Here is an 18,329-nt window from a genome sequence, read left to right on the forward strand (position 1 = left end):
TATATAAGTTAATTCTATTTTAGGGAGTAAGATACTAACTTAATCTGTATGAACTTTTTATCATAAACATATGCATAAAAACCCACAAAGATTACTCATAAAAATACAAATAGGAGAGGGAAAAAATTATAAGTTTAATAAATTGAGAAATATTCAAGTATAACTAAAAATAGCATTTTCTAAGCTAGAGAATAAAACTAGCAAACCCAGACATTTTAAATAACAAATTAATAAATAGATGAATAGCTATGTACTCCAAGGTAATCATTTCAGTTCTGAAAATTATTTTTATAATCAAATCTCAGAATTAAATTCAGAGAGGCACAAACAATGAATTTAAAAATGCTAATACTTCAAGGAGTTTGATTGTAAGCCACTAGTGTTACTTTCTATTCAAATGCTTTAAGATGTTATTCCTCCTGAGTATGAAATGAAAAAGTCTACACACAAAAATGAATTTTGGACTTTATGGCTACACTCTGATTAAATTAACAAAATGTTGATCTTTAAACAAGATAATTTCTGAACTAAAAAAAAAACCTTAATATTTTAATTGTAATAACTGAAAATAATCAAGTCACATTATTTTTTAACTTAAATGCCAAAAACAGGAGGAAAGATTTGGATGGAAAGCTAGTAAGAAACAGAAACAAATTTTTTTAAAAAAAGAAAAAATAAAAGGTGGGTGGAAGCGCCTTACCAGTTTTGGGTGTCAAACTCAAATCTGTGTCAGAAGAAGAGGACTGTCGACTGTAGGACTTGGAAGGTGAAAAGGAATAAGTTTGGTTTTTCAGAGGGGTTGAGGGTCCTGATGAGTGAGTATTGGGATTGGGATCTTCATTGAAGGGAATCCTGCCAGAAGAAGGTGGAAAAAAATAAGTAATCATGTGCCAAAGGGCTTGACGGTTGGCAGCATGATCCAAACACCAGGAAAGTATTGGGGCAGGGCCAGCAGTCATTTCTTAAATGTGGAGCTGGGAATGAGGTCAAAGACAACCAATTGCTGTTTAACCATTCATCATTCTCCAGATAAATATTATCTGCATTGAAACAGTTAATAAGCCAAGTGATAAAGCAAAAAAAGCATGAAATGACAGACTTAGGGGCTAAAACATATTAAAAGGAGAAATTAAAAAAATGACAAAATATTTTAAAATGATTTTTTAAGTTACAAAAGAAAAAATGATGGCTACAAATGGTGTGTGGAAATATTCATAATTGTTTTCATATTTGCACACACACAGGTATCTTCAAAAGAAAAAAATGTTTCCTTATCCTATAGCATCAAGAGTGCCACAGCTAAAAACACATCAAAGAGGAAAATGAATATAGCTACATAGAAACATCACATTTAATGCAGAATAGTTGCTTACCTGTTTTCCAATAGCTCTCTTCCACAGAATGAAACAGACCCTACCGTTAACAGGTTTAGTACATAAAGAAAACAAGCAAACTAGAAGGTTTGGTATCTATTTCATTTAGAATCTTATTAACAATTTCATTTCTAAAAAATTATAGAAATAATCACAAAACACATTTTGAGAGATTCTCCTCAAAACTCACAGTACACTTATATAAGATAAGGTTCTGAGAGGATCTGTGGAAGAGACTTTGGAAGCTGGAAGAACACTTTCACTTCCATAATGTGTGAGCCTCTGCGGCAACTAAATACAGAAGTTCTTCACTGCAGCTGGACTTCCAGTAAGAAAATGAAGAAGCAAAGATTTGTGGTACCTGCCTACGCTACCTGCCTGCCTGCCTCTGCAGCCACTCTGCCCGTGGCCTGCCTCTCCCCAGCTCTGGAGTCTGAGCAGTCTCGTACCAGTATAGATGAGAGTGGGAACAGACACAGAGAAGTTCTGAGTAAGTCGTGAGCCAGTAGCAGTGTGAATTGGGCTGTTGTGAGTCGAGCGGCATCCAAGGCTTGGAGGATGGACCAGCGGAGACCTGAGGGAATTTGTGGTCAAAGTGGAAGAAAAGAAAACAATACATACAACAGATTGCAAAGTTATGTTAAATAATTTTGAAGGAGCTTTAGTTCAAGGAGAGAAATTATTTTTAAATCCCTCGCATGCAAAAAAATAAGATGAAATTCAAAAAGAACATCTAAATATTAATTTGTTAGGATATGGTTGTAGTTTGAAAGGTTCAGATTAATAAATTATGATTGTAAATAAGAAAAAATACTAAGATTTGGATTTCAACTTGCTTTAATATATTAATTTCATCAAAATGGAACTTACTATGCAATATTTATGGGAAGAAACACCTATAAAAGTGAGAAGTCAAATATAAAGTTCTCATATTACCTTTGAAACTGAGATATAAACCGCAAATATATTTATATTTTTCTATGAAGAAAGCTTAACTAACAACTGTTTCTGTCTAGAATCTCACAACAAGAATATTTAAGAATGTGAAAACTGACACATAAAGAGAAATGAGTGAACTGAATGAATATAAATAGATATACACATTCTAGTATATAAATAGATACACACATTCTAGTATTTCAACGTATCAAATATATAGCTTATAACCAGGCTACACTGAAAACAAAACAAAACAAAGGGACACTGCTTTTACAAGCATACTAATAAAGCAATGTAAATAATGTTGTCTAGTTCTCATACTGAATATACTACATAAACTACATTCTGAATTGAAATTTTGTAAGATACTAACTTATATCCTCTAATAGAACACATCTTTGTGTATATAGAAATAAACTTAGATTAAATATATAAATGTAAATTCATATTAAAAAATTTAAATTTCAAGAGGAATTTGGCTAAAAAAGTTATACTGAATGTAATAAATAGGTATATTACATAAAAAAGAATCGTGAACTTCATGTTAACAATTATTTCACTGTACAATATCTTTGTTTTTGTACAACGGGGGGAAGAACCCTATATAAATAAACTATCATATCTCCCATTTTTTAGAAGTCAAATTAAAAACAGGCAAGAGTTCTACTTTTCCTGTCCTTTCCTTAATGAGTGTACTAACTGCTCAGGGAAAAATCCCACCAATCATAACCTGTCAAGGATCAAACATGAGCTGTCACTTATTGGCCACAAAGGTTTTTACCAGCTTCCACAGGCTACCTTTTGAAAATATTATTGATTTACAATGGGAAAAGTGTTTCTGCTTTTGTTGCTAACATAAATTTTAAAATGTGTTTTGTATAACTGATGAAAATCAAACACCTTATTGGCAATCAATTTTTATAGAAACAACTAAGTGAGATTTTGTTTGTTTGTTTTGTATTTTGTTGCTAAAGCATGAAAACAATCTGAGAATTCTTACACTGAAAAAGTCTAGTCTAAGAATCAGAGCTGTACATAGGAAAAATTATGGCTGAAGTCTCTTAGAAAGCATTTTTAGAAAAGTGATACATTAGACTTAACACTTTTTACCACCAAGAGTTCAGCAAGAAAAAGGGTATTATATTTTGCATTATGTTAAACATTTAAAAGGAAAAAAACTCATGAAGTAGAACATACCATTAAAATGTTCAAATTATGACATCAAATTATAATTCAAATACACTGAAGCATACCATAATGTATTCTTGGAGTTCTGACTCTATCAGTCTTTGCATGAAAGGCTGCCTCACAATAACAACCTATGGTATTTCTAATATTAAGTCCATTCTATACATTGTAATATCTAATTCACTTAGGTAATTCATTTAATCCATTAAATCCAATCTACACTACCTTTTATCAAATTCCTATCTAGACTCAGCAATGTTATATGATAATTAAATACTAGAATAATTATAATCAGCCAAAACATAAAATAAGTTTGGAAATAGCACTCAAACTATCAAGAATACAATGAAGCTGGCTCAAATAAAGTTGCCTGAATACAGAGGGTTTTTCTAAATAACATGAACTAGGTAGTAAGATGCTGTTCAGAAAATCCTAATAAAACAACTTAAATTCTTCATTGTGTAAATGTTTGATAATTTAAAGAAAATGGCTATGACAAATTAGAAGAGGAGAATATCTATACAATCCCAGAAGGTTTACATCAATGGATCTCTTCCTGAAAGCATGTGAAACATATTCCCCTGCTATTCATATCTCATCCTAAGACACCAACAGATAATACAGCTTTTTCTTTCCACTAAATATCAGAGTGGAAAAAGACCTTCAGATATCACAACTGTAAAAGCCAAGTCCCTTCAATCAGTGTAGGTAAAACTAGAGAGTGTCAAGTGGAGAGAAGGAGGTCTTCACTTAAACTTGCTATGAAAAGAAGGGGGAAAATTCTAAATCCCTCAAAAAGTTAAACCTGCAATCTGATTCTACCTCTAGCAGCTGACAGTTCATGTTCTTCCAGACCTATTTTAGCAACTTCACTCTTGAGTTTATTTTTTTTAATTACTTCATTTGTCAATGTGTTTTCAAATAAAATTATGCAATTCCATGCTTCCTCTTATGAATAAAATTTAATCCAAATGACTAAAGGCCAGAAAAAAGGAAATGGCTAACCAAAAAGAATATGCTTAAGATAAAATGTCATTTTAAAAAGGGTCAGATTTTAGAACACTTTTTTTCAAGACTGTGATTGTTTTCCATTCAATCTCCCTTAAATATGGCTGAACTGGGAAATGGTTTAAGTTTTCTGACTACAGAATGCTGACTCCCAGACAATCAAGAACAGGAGTCAGTAAACTCCAGCCTGCAAGCCAAATCCACCTGCCATCTGTTTTGTAAATAAAGTTTTACTGGAACTCAGCCATACCAATTAGTTTGCATATTGTCTATGACTGCTATGGTGCTATAACAGTGGAGTCATATAGTTGCATTAGCAAAAACTAAAATTATTTACCTGTCCTATGGGGGCATTTATTTAAAAAGTTTACCAATCCTCAATCTAGACATATCTCTAAATCAGTGCTCCTCAATGAAAATACTATTGGCATTTAGGATGGAACAAGTTTTTGTAGTTACAAGTTGTTCCTTGCTGTGTCAGTATCTCTGGCCCACAAAAGAACCTACTAACCTAATCACTATGACAGGAAAGTCCTTTTTCAAATCACTTATTCAAAATGCTTGAGAATAAGAGTTCAGATTTCAGATTTTTTTTCAGATTTTGAATATTTACAGACTTTACTCAATGAGCATCCTATTCTGAAAATCCAAAATCCAAAATGTTCCAAAATCTGAAACATTTGAGTGCCAACACTAAAAAACATTCGAATTTTGGAGCATTTTGGATTTCCAATTTTTTAATTACCGATGTTCAACATATAACATCACCAAACTGGAATCTCTGCCTTTGACACAAATAAGAACACATAGACCAAATCCAACCAAAGGAACCACCACACATAGTTTCTAGAAATAAAAATTTATGATTCTAACCTCTTAGATAGGGGATGGGCAAACTCATGGGTTTTTCTGTTTTGTTTCTGATAAATAAAGATAGAGACCCTATTGTCAATGCCTGAACTATTTAGCATCTCTCCTTTGAAAGAAAAGTTTGCCAAGCCAAGCACAGTGGAATGCACCTGTAATCCCAGCTCCTCCGGAGGCTAAGGCAAGAGGATAGCTTTGAGAACAGGAGTTCAAGGTCAGCCTCGGCAACATAGTGAGACCCCCTCATCACAAAAACAAAAGTCGGGGGAGGACAAGGAAATGTAGAGGAAGACAAGGGGTGGAGGGAAGGGAGGAAGCAAAGAAGCAGAAATAAAAGAAAGAGGGAGGATTTGCCAACTTCAGCCTTACACAGACCCCAGTATTCCTATTCAATTATTTTATTTTAATAAACTGCCTGGCCTCTGTAGACATCTGAGTTTGAGACTCCTGCACAAGCCAATCCTTGTTCCTCTCTATACTATGTTGCCAATAACAAACATAATTGGATTATAATTCAATTATAATTATAATTATAATTGAATTAATTATAATTCCCTAAAAAATAAATAAAATTCCACACATTGCATGAATATTCATTTTATGTTTTAGATACATAATGTCTAAAGATGTAGAATAGGGGCTGTGGATGTGGCTCAAGCGGTAGTGCTCTCGCCTGGCATGCGTGCGGCCCAGGTTCGATCCTCAGCACCACATACAAACAAAGATGTTGTGTCCGCAGAAAACTAAAAAATAAATATTAAAAAATTCTCTCTCTCTCTCTCTAAAAAAAATAAAATAAAATAAATATGTAGAATAGTTTAAGTTTATACTACTTCACGTTTTATATTATAAATAAAATACTAGGATTATGTAAATATTTTTAAGTTAAAGTTTGACAGTCATCTCTGATAAGAAAAATCACAGAAGAAAATGAAATACACATCAAACAATGCTACTAAAATGTTGTAAAGCAAATGAAAATGTATAGGTAAGAGATAAAAATCTCCATAAGAACAATTTCATTAATTCATACTTACTCCTTCATTTCTTTAGATGGAGAATTGCATGCAGGAAGGAATGCTGCTGGGCTACTTAATTTATCCAGAGTACACGCTGTTCCTATGGCTCGTACCACTAACCCAGACTCGCCCTCCAGATCAAAACACTGTAAGTAGCCAACAACTGCATTTCCTCTCATTTCGAGTACTTTTAAGCCAATCTTCCTTTGTAGTTCACCTACCACAAAAGAAAGAAAAAAACTCATGCTTTGTTTCATTTCCCAACAATACATACTATAAAGCTAGATAAGGTAGTGACAAAAAAACAAGTTTAAAAACATTATAGAATTTTAGAACTTGATGGGAACTTAAAAAGATTATCTGGTCTAACTTCCTACTTTCAGGGAAATGAGACTCATTCATGCACCTCATTTACCAAACCTTTTTTTGGTTCTGTGCTATGTGCTTGGCATTCTTCCCTTCCTCAAAGTGCTAGAGATGCTTGGGTGAACAGTAAAGGTAAAGTTCCAAATCTAGTGAAGTTTAACATTGGTGGGATAAAAAGATAATTAAATAAGTAAACAAAAATAGATATTATAGAGAATATATAAGTATAAACATAATACATAGAACATAATTTTATTATAATACAGTATGATTATGTCACAGCACAAATATACAGAATACAAATATAATACATTTATTAAATATAACATATATTCTTGTTTGTGTCTTTTGTGAATATATATTGTATACACACACACGCACACACAAAAATAAATACAAATTTCAAGTAGTAAATGAGTTCTCCAAAGAAGAATAAAGAAAGGTAATGAGATAAGAGTGGCAAAGGAAGTGCCAGGAGCGATAGAGGAAGCTAAACAACAAATTCTCAGGAAAAGACTACGAAAAGTCTTGAACAGAGAGTATCATTTGAACAGAGAGTTTCAGAGACAGGGATAAAAGATTTACTTAAGTTCTGACTATAAACCAATGCTAGAGGAAAGAAAACTAAAATCCAGTTTCCTGCTCAGGACTCCTTTCTGAACCTCCTAACTCAGGGCTCTTTCCACCCACTACCCCACTTCAATAACACAATTTCCTTTCATTACCTAGTTTACTACAAGCTTCTGATTCAGATTTCCACTTGTTAAAAATGTTCAGCGGGATGGGGCCAAGAGTAGGGAATCAGTCACCTAAAATCTTAGCCTTCATTACAAAAGGAAAGCAAAAACTCAGTATTAATCAAAATGAAATTATTTTATTTATACCTGACATTAAAGAAATGAGTCTCTGTCTAGCCTCATTTGATGCCCTTGGTGTACGAATTCGATCGATCCATTGATATTCTGGGTCTTCGTTGACTACAAGTTCTTCTACAAATCCATGAATTATCACAGCTCTATAGCACTTTGGAATAGACGTTGCTGTTAAAACAAACTATCTATTAGAGCTTCTGTTTATCACAAGGTAAAAATGAATTTTAAAAAATGCATGTCAAAGTTCTTACCTTTTGGATATACAAAAACATCTTTTATATTATGATGATCTCAATGTAATTATGTAATTACTAGTGTAATTATAATATTCCCAATTAAAAAGTCTTCTAAGACACATTTTAATCTTACAAATAACTTTTCTCTCATGACACACCTCACTTTTTCATGTAAGCCTGATAAATATGAATTGTACTTTTACAATTAAGAAAATACCTACAGAGCGAGGCCTGGTAGTGCATGCCTGTTGTCCCAGCTACTTGTGGAGCTGAGGTAAGAAGATTGCCAAGTTCAAGGCAACTTTGGGCAACTTAGTGCGGACCCCGTCTCAAACTTCAAAAAAAAGGAGGACTAAGGATGTAGCTCAGTGGTAGAGTGCCTAACTATGAAGCTCTGGGTTTGATTCCCCAGTACTACTGAAAAATAAAAGAAGAAGAAAAACAAAAGAAAACAGCTAGAGACCTTAAGTAACACTCCATATCATATAAAGTTTTAAAAATCAAAATATCATGGTATTCCAAAAACCTGTACAATTTATACATTTTATATATCAGTTAAAATAAATTTAAGTTTTAAAATCAAAATTAAATAAATGGATGGAGTCAGAGAAGATAATGCTAAGTGAAGTTAGCCAATCCCAAAAAACCAAATGCCGAATGTTTTCTCTGATATAAAGAGGCTGATTCATAGTGGAGTAAGGAGGGGGAACATGGGAGGAATAGACAAACTCTAAATAGGGTAAAGGGGTGGGAGGGGAAGGGAAGGGGCATGGGCATAGAAATGATGGTGGAATGAGATGAACATCATTATCCAAAGTACATGTTAAAACAAACTATCTATTAGAGCTTCTGTTTATCACAAGGTAAAAGACATGAAGGATGTGAAGGTACTTTGTATACAACCAGAGATATGAAAATTGTGCTCTATGTGTAATATGAAATGTAATGAATTCCGCTGTTGTATATAACAAATTTAGAATTTTAAAATTTTTAAAAAATTAAAATTATTTAAAAAATAAAAATCAAAAACATACACAGGAAGGGAATCACAAAATGTGATGAATCTAATATTGAATTAAAAGTACAGTGACATGGCAAAAAAAAATCAAAATTAAAGTTAACTAGTTTATTATTAAGACAAATTATTCAGGGTCCCTGGCAGAAGTTCTTCTGTATACCACATACTGCAGTTTTAAGAATTAGACCACTACATTTCTGATATAACCAAAGGAGTCAAATAGCCCTGTAGTTTCTAATAATCCATGGTCATATAGTCAACTGGTCCAACAGTCATTGCTCTATATAATAGACTTGTTTAATATGTGCTCACTTAAGACTCATTTAAGTAAAATGTCAGGGCTGGGATTGCGGCTCAGTGGTAGAGTGCTCGCGTAGCACGGGCGGGACCCAGGTTCCATTCTCAGCACCACATAAAAAATAAATAAATAAAGGCATTGTGTTGAAAAAAAAAAAGATATATATATATATTTAAATAAAATGTCATTGAATTTATGTAAGATCTTAAGGGGTAGAATCTTAGAACATCTACACCAAACTAGTATATTAAAACAGCATTCATGTATCAAAGATAATCAACTACCTAGTGGTTCTCAACCCTACTAATAAGGATTGGCTAGAAGATGCCCAAATTTGCACAGGCCAGACTCATATATTTCAAGGAGTTCTTGGGGCTTCATACTCGCAAAAGCCTATGTGATATGGGTTTGTACCACAGTGCTTGGCTAAAATGTTCTGCTCCTATCCTTCAGTGACCTATACTACAATAAAACATTACTGGATTTTTCAAAAATAAATTTCAATAAACTTGTAAAAATTAGATAACATTTACTCTTAAATCAAATAAATAGCCAGAGAGCTACAGTAATTGTTTCTGGAAAATTAACAATTTTTTCTTTAGTATTAAAATCAAAGTATACCATTTTTATTAGCCTTCTAAAATATTAATTGAATTTTTCTACATTTAAAAATCATTAAATTTCCTGTTAAATAAGACAATATATTTACTTACTGCAAAAGAATTTGACTCCACACGATGACTGTCTAAATCGATTTAAATCATTGAAGAGGTCTACTTTGACAACTACATTGATTTCTCCACGGATACCTACATATTCAAAAGGAAAATCAATATACCTTAAGAAAATAGTGTACAATAAATAATGAAGCAAATAGATGCAATTAATGGTTTCAAAATAATGTATAAATTATAATAATAATGTTAACTTTGTATCTTAATTACTTTCATTATCAGTGGTTTTCTTGTATTTTCTGAAGCAGAACACCTATGCACAAGAATGAATAATTTTCACTATTACCAAAAGTCTGCATTTATTTGAACTAAGACTGAATGGAGCAGAATCCCATTTAAATTGATGACAATGACAACGATGATGATAACGATGGTGGTGATAACATTTGCTGAGTACTGACAGATGGCATATTAAATGTTTTTCATATAGTATCTCACTGTATTCACATCAACCCAAAAAGGTAATTTCTGTCATAGTACCATACCCATTTTACAGAGAAAGAAACATGTAAATAATAAAAATTAAATAATGTATTCAGTGTCATTAGCTAGTTAGTGAAAGATTCCAGGATTTAAGTAAGATCTTTATGATTTCAGAGTATATACTCTTAACACTTAATGCAAGATTATAATTCAACAGAAGTTGTATTCACTTCAATGAATAAAATTTCAAATAAGCTAACTAAAAAATTTTGAAAATATGATATTGATCAAATTATTCTATGTGCATGTACAATATGGCATAATGAATCCCACTATTGTAAATAATTAAAATACACCAATTTTAAAATTCCAAAAATAAGGGTTTTCAAAACATAGTCTAATAAAAAAGAATGATCCAGCTCTTAGCTCTAAATATTTACTAAATATTTTCACTTGACTGTTTGACTTCAAATTCACTTATGGCAGAGGGCCTTCTAAGAAAAGTCATTTATTAATTTATCTATTGAAATCATAAGATTGTATTTCTAACAAAGAGCCCATGAACATATTTAACTCCCTATAAACAATATTTAATAGTAAATGGTGGGGAAATTTATTCATTTATATAGCTATTTACTACCTTTAATCCAAGTCCAGATTAGTATTTCAGCCTCTTTTTTTTTTTTTAATTTACTCATTTAATTTTGACCACAGGGTATTCCTGTTTTGCCTAGGCTGGTCTCATACTCCTAGGTTCAAGGAGTATGAACTTCTGCCTCAAACTCCTGAGAAGCTGAAACTAAAGGCTCATAAGGCCACAACTGGCAGTATATCAGTATATTTTCTTAATTGGTAACATAAAAGATGACTAGATTTCTGTTTATAAAGGAAATATGTGTGTGTGTCTGTGTGTGTACGTGTATTATATATGTATGTTATAGAAAATAGGGGAAAAGTTAAAAAAAAAAAGCGGAGGGGAGGCAAACAAGAAAAATAATCCAGAAAAGTAATTATCTAGGATAAACATTTGATAATGTATTCTGCAAATTTCTCCAATGATATCATATAAATATAATTCTTTGGGTTCTAAACAACTTTGAGATCATCATATAATGAATGCTTTATAACATGCATTTTGTAATCCATAATATATCATGCACATTTGTTGCACTGTATTCTGAAAACGTGTTCTTTTTTTTCTGACTGTATAATTCAGGTTCTATATTTGCCCTTACTTATTTACTCATTCATTCATTTATTTTGCAACGCTGGGGATCACTTAATACTAAAAAAATTTAGTATTAAGAGAAGTATTGTTACATTTTTCAAATACCTATAATTTACTTAATGATAACACAGATTCTCATTTCTGCTCTGCATTCAGTTGGTGGTAACATCAAATGTCAGAAAAACTTCCAGAAAATTCCACTGTATTCTTGGAATAAAGTGAGAATAAATGTAGTAAATATGTATGAATATTATGCGAAAAATAGTTCTCAACTCACAGACCCTATGAAAGCATTTTTGGAGACCCTTAATTATTCTTACAGTATACTTTGAAAACCCTGCTTTAACAACAAAAAAACTTTTTAAGATTTTATAAGCAAATATTATCAGTTTGAAAATGTGTTTTAGAAACAGAGTACCAGCAAAATTAATTTTCTTTTTTGAGGTGTTAGGAATCAAACCCAGGCCCTCATGCATACTAGACACTCTACCACTGAGTTACATCCCAGTACAAGATAATTTTTAAATAATGCATTTACTTACTATGTTGCACAAATTTTGCAGGCATAATTTTAATTTCCGATCAGGAGTAAAAATTCTATGAACAATATTTTACTATTACTTTTCTACCTGTCTATTTTTAAAAAGGCATGTAAGATATACATTTTAAAACCATGTAGCAGTAAAGTCTTTAAGAATAAATATAAAACATTAATTTTATGATATTTCTTAAATTATTACTCCTTACCATGTATAGTGTCATAAATTGGAAACCATCCTGAGATGACTGTTGCAGCCTCACTGTACAGTAAAGGATCAATATCAATGTACACTTTACCAATGGCATCATTTGCACTGTAAGTATCATGGTCAAGAACTGTGATCTGTAAAGGTTCATCTTGTAAATCTTCATCATCCACCTAAAAGTATACCTTGAAATTAAATCTAATTTTAAAATCTTAACTATCACAAATGAATACATATACCAAATGAAAACAATGACTTTTTTAAATTTTTTTTAGCACTGAGGAATGAACTCGGGGGCTCTCTAACCCTGGGCGAGTCATTTTTCAAAATGTTCTGAGACAAGACTGGCTTTGAACTTGATATCCTCCTGCCTCAACCTCTTGAGTTGCTGAGATTACAAACGTGCGCCACTCTGCCTGGCTAAAAATGACTTATTTCTGTAAAAGAATAGATATCTAAGCACAAAGATAAAAAGAGATTAGTACACACATAAAAACAGTATGATGTCAAGGATTAGGAATTAGAGATTAGGGTTATAGCTCAGTGGTAGAGCACTTGCATACCATGTGCTAGGCCCTGGGTTCAATCCCTAGTACCAAAACAAAACAAACAAACAAAGGGTTTGCTCAGCTCAAAGTGCACGTTAATTCACTGGTCCCTCCAGTACTCCCCATTTCTCTACCTTCTTCTGCCAGCCTAGAACACTAGGAAGATGCCTGGAACTCCAGCTGCTAACTTGGAACCTGAAGTGACTCTGAGTCACTTTGAAGACAAGCCAAAGTACGCATACACACAATGGCATTCTATTCACCCAAAGGAAGAATGAAATCATGTCATTTGCAGAAAAATGGATGGAACTTGAGAGAGTATTATGTGAAGTGAAATAAGCCAAACTCAGAAAGTCAATGGTCATATGTTTTCTCTCATATGTGGAAGCTAAAGAGGAAAAATGTGGGGAAAAGCACAGCAAACTCTCATAAAAAGATAAGGGAGACCAGTAGAGGAAAGGGGGACAAGAGGGAGGGAAAGCAGAGGTACTAGGGAGTGAAACTGCCCAAATTATACTGTTATATTGTGTGCATAGACAAATATGTAACAACAAATCCCACTTTTATGTTCAATTATAATGTACCAATAAAAAATACAAAAAAATAATTAAAGTCACATGATTCTCATGAATGGATGATGAAGAAAAGACAGAAAGGGTCTTGAATCTAAAATGTCTACATGAAGCTATATACTGACCGTCTCAACATTTCTTTTATATGAGAGAAAACATCTACTTTAAGATATTTGAGTGTTAAAAACATACACAAATAAACAACAGTTAAAAAAAAGAACTTTATAACATCAACTATAAACACAAAGTTTATGCATATTCTTGATATCATATATGCTATTAACTAGAAGCACTAGTCAAAATAGTAATTTAAATTGTAAAGAAAATGGCTGGTGACTATAGTTTCTGAAACCATTAATATTTTAAAAATCTCTTACTTCAGAAAAACTACAAATAAACACAAACACACTTTTTTTTTTTAAGACAGGGTCTTGCTATGTTACCCAGGATAGTAGCTTCATTCACACAATCCTCCCATCTCAGCTCATTAGTAGCTGAGATTATAGGGAATACCATAGAACCTATATTGTTTAAAATAAGCTGCTGAAGTATTCCTTAGCCTTAAAAATTAACAGTATTGAATCATCAACAAAATAAAATGGTATTTTCTAAAATGATAATTTCTTAGCATCATAAAAACTAACACATGAAGCCTTCCTCCTCCTAGCTTTCCAATAACAATGTAATTAATTAATATTTTTTAACCGTTTCTAGGTTATAAGAAAGGAGGAAGTCTCAAAGAAGGAAGTCTCAAAATAAACCTATGTAAGTATTCAAATGTTTTTCTAGGACAAGAAAGATGCACTTCATAATTTTATAAATCTGAAATCATGTAAGCAAGTTTCTCTGCTCACTTTCTTTGACTTACATAGTCCACATTTTATCTTAATAATGTAGTTGAAAATGGTACAGATTGAATGTGTGCAATAATGCATTTTTCAAAATATAAAATGGCATTTTGAAAACAGCTAAAAAGAAAATCTGTACATATCCACAAGAAAAAAATGCAGAGACAAAACAGTTCATGACAAAAAAAAAAAAATCAACTAAACATGAAAAGAAAAGTTGGAGGCTCACTTCCTGATTTAAAAACTTAATTACAAAGCTCCAGTAATCAAAACAATATGGTAATGACATAGGGACAGACATATAGATCAATGGAATAGCTCCCATACTTCTATGTACAACTAATTTGTTTTAACTTATCTCAAAGGTAAAGTTGAAAATAGTTTACAATAATTTACTGACTTCCAAACCAATGTTATCCAAACAATATGGAACTCTATTTTTAAAAGAGTTGGAGTTAATGGGAACTAGAAATTTTCTTCCTTAGAAAGATCCATCTGGCTGGAAACCTTTGGATAAAAGCCATTGGGAGATTAGGAATAATAGTTTCTACAACTGCATCCTTTTGGTATACAGTTGGGATAGCCAAGTTACCCCTCACCAACTCACAGCCACTCTACCAATAAGTGTGGTCTGTACCTCACACGCGCCCTTTAAATTGATTTCTGAGAAGGACGGGAAAAGAACAGTTTCTTCAACAAATGATGTTGAAACAACTGGACTTCTTTGTATAAAAGAATAAAGTTGGCCTCTTACCTCAAGCTATTATAAAAACGAACTCAAAATGGATCAACAACCTATGTATAAGAGTTGAAACCATAAAACTCTCAGGAAAAAACATAGGGAATGGATCAGGGAAGCACAAGCAACAACAACAAAAAATACCTCAAATTTCAACAAAATAAAAAACTTTTATACAAATGGTAGTGTCAATAAAGTAAAAAGACAACCTATTAAAATGGGAGAAAAAAATTCACAAGTTATTTACCTGATAAGGAGTTGATATTTAGTATAGTGAACTTCTACATATCAACAACAAAAATATAAATAACTCCATTAAAAAAATAAACTGGGGGAGGGGGCAGTGGTATCATGGCATACACCTGGAATTCCAGTGACCTGAGAGGCTAAGGCAAGAGGATCCCAAGTTCAAGGCCAGCCTATACAACTTAATGAGATTCTGTCTCAAAATAAAAATTTTTAAAAGGGCTGGGGATGTAGCTCAGGGTGCACAGTAGCACTTGGTTTACAGAAGGTCTTGGGTTCAATCCCCAGCACTGCAAAAAAATTAATAAACAAAATTCACAAATACAGTGAAATATTAGCTTAAAAAAATAATATTCTGTTACCTGCCACAATGTGAATGATCCTTGAAAACATAAGGAAATGAAAGAACCAAATAAAAAGGGACAAATATTATGATTCCACTTAAATGAAGAGTCTAACATAAGCTAATTCAAAAAGATAGAATATAGATAAGTTACTAAAGTCTGAGGAAAAGGAACTAGCGAGTTACTGCTTAGTAGGCACAGAATTCCTATTCAGGGTATAAAAGTATTTTGGAAATAGTGATGGTGGTTGTACAATACTGGGCACGTAATAAATGCTACTGAATTGTATACTTTAAAATGGCTAAAATGGCACAAAAAAATATTGTGTATGTTGTTCTTAAGTACTTCTTTATATATGCTAAAATCCAAAAAAATAATAATAATAATAAAATAATACACTTTAAGGCTTTTTTTTTCCATCTGCATTACCATATACTATATTTTTTTTAAGGTAAAAACTCAGTGTTCTGGGGCTGGGGATGTGGCTCAAGTGGTAGCACGCTCGCCTGGCAAGCGTGCGGCCCGGGTTCGATCCTCAGCACCACATACAAACAAAGATGTTGTGTCTGCCGAGAACTGAAAAATAAATATTAAAAAAAATTTAAAAAAAAAAAAAAAAACTCAGTGTTCTTTTAAAAACTTTTTTAAAAACTCAGTGTTCCTAGTGAGGCAGAAATAGAAATATTCTTATACTGTAGAAAATCTACTATGCCTGAAATGAAAGATACTTTTATCATTCCTAAAGGAAAAGAGTCACTTAAGAAAATATATACTCAAAAAACATGGGCATTTAAGAACTTACCTCAAACTTAAACCATTCTGAATTCCACTGTGGATTGAGTGACTTGAGGTATACATCTGTTTTAAAGGTGGTATTACCAAATTTTACCTAAATACAAATAAGAAACCATTCAGAAATGTGAATAGACATCAGAAATGTGGAAAAAAGTAAATGTTAATGTCAGCCAAGCAAGGGGAGAAAAATTAAGCATAGAGGGAAAAAAAAGCCAACTATCCCCTAAGCCAAGAGGAAAAAGGTATGCTCTGACAAGGTGCTTGCAGATTCACCTAATTTCCATTGCTCTGCTTGACCAGCTAGCTGCACAGGAAAAAACAAAACATAGATCATAGATCATTTTATTGGCATGGAGGAAGGGGTTAGTGCGGTCACTAAATATGCTGAGATGAAAGAGGACAGTCCTGGGCTGGAGAATTAGCTCAGTTGTGATTGTGCATGCATGCACAAGACCCTGTGTTCAATTCCCAGCACCACAAAAAAAAAAAAAAAAAAAAAAGAGGAAAGTCCTAGACTGACTGCTCAGTAGTAAAGCAGTTTCCTTGCATAAATAAGGTCCTCACCCTCAAACAGAAGAAAAATCTTAAGGAGAGATGACATGCTAAAATAAAAATCAAGAGGTAAAGACCAGCTCACTATCCTCTTTTCTCAGCAAGAGAATCCAGAAGCACAGCCCGTTATTAGAAAAATTTAGTAATATTTCTTTCTATTTTCTAACTTACCCATATTTGTTATTTTCTTAACCCCTTATCTGTACTCACACAATATGATAGGCAATAAACTATTATGTTTTATGTTCCTATCTTCAGGGAAAATGAAAGGGGTTGAGTAAGGAGACTTATCTTATTTCATAGACAATCTTGGCAAGCACTGAATCCCAAAGACCCAAAAATAAGTAAATAAGGAAACAAAGAAGGAATAAAAGTAAGTTAAAATCCCTGGGATTTGTTTCCATCAAAGAATGGTGATTGGGCTGGGGATGTGGCTCAAGCGGTAGCGCGCTCGCCTGGCATGCGTGCGGTCCGGGTTCGATCCTCAGCACCACATACAAAGATGTTGTGTCTGCCGAAAACGAAAAATAAATATTAAAATTCTCTCTCTCTCTTAAAAAAAAAAAAAAAGAATGGTGATTGTGAAACCTCAGACCAGATTTGGAAGTGGTCAAGATGCTGAAGAGCAAAACAGTTAGACAATTACTTCTTCACTTGCCTCCCTTTTCTACATTTGATCTCTTCAAACTCTTTCCCTGATTCCTTCAGTTATCATCATCAATTATTTTTCCTAATCTCAAAATACACTAAGGATTATTCACTTTGGTCACAGCAGTTTGGCACAGTGTATATGCTTTGTAAATGCTGGTTCAATCAGGTAAAAATTATAATTGCTGATATTAATTGGTCCAAAAAATTTCCAAAAGCAAAATATCTAAAACTCCAATTATTTTTCTTCTCTGAATATTTCTATTATTTTATCATTTAGTTTGATTTATCATGATATAAACCATTTGGCACATAAGCAGTTTGATTAGGGGTATAAAAGAATTAAAAAGAGCAAATAAAAATAGCAGTTTCTTGCATGGTAAAGAATATCATGAAGCCAGGGCCAGGGATATAGTTCATTTGGTAGAGTACTTGCCTCGCATGCCCAAGGCCCTAGATTCAATCCCCAGCACCACAAAAAAAAAAAAAAAAAAAAAAAAAAGAATCATGAAGCCAAAGACAAATAAGAGCAGGTTGTGGTGGCTCAACCTATATTCCCAGCATGTTGAGGCTAGGGCAGGAGGATCACAAATTTGAGACCAGTCTGGGCAACCTAGCCAGGCCCTGTCTCCAAAATAAAAAATAAAAAGAATTGAGGGCTAGGGATGTAGCTCAGTGGTAAAGTGCTCCTGGGTTCAGTTCCCAGGAACCACCCCCAACTC

At 32.8% G+C, this 18,329-nt stretch overlaps 1 protein-coding gene across 24 annotated transcripts in view; it reads right to left on the bottom strand.

Moving 5' to 3' along the window:
- Positions 1-18,329, bottom strand: part of C2cd5 (C2 calcium dependent domain containing 5) — a 94,184-nt gene that overhangs the window by 65,955 nt on the left and 9,900 nt on the right. For 11 of the 24 annotated variants that reach the window (XM_058576145.1, XM_058576148.1, XM_058576146.1 and 8 more), the window contains exons 3-8: positions 16,415-16,501; positions 12,317-12,488; positions 9,898-9,993; positions 7,645-7,800; positions 6,413-6,611; positions 701-852 (exon numbers count right to left, since the gene is read on the bottom strand). In XM_058576145.1, the coding sequence (XP_058432128.1) occupies positions 701-852; positions 6,413-6,611; positions 7,645-7,800; positions 9,898-9,993; positions 12,317-12,488; positions 16,415-16,501 (862 nt within the window). Of the gene's footprint in view, positions 1-700; positions 853-1,822; positions 1,948-6,412; positions 6,612-7,644; positions 7,801-9,897; positions 9,994-12,316; positions 12,489-16,414; positions 16,502-18,329 lie in introns of those variants that run through there. The other 13 variants (XM_058576156.1, XM_058576152.1, XM_058576155.1 and 10 more) reach the window with 2 other exon arrangements.

This window comes from Marmota monax, unplaced genomic scaffold, assembly GCF_021218885.2.
Source record: "Marmota monax isolate L192 unplaced genomic scaffold, Marmota_monax_Labrador192_F-V1.1 WCK01_AAM20220418_F8-fsc00012, whole genome shotgun sequence".
Taxonomy (NCBI): Eukaryota; Metazoa; Chordata; class Mammalia; order Rodentia; family Sciuridae; genus Marmota; species Marmota monax.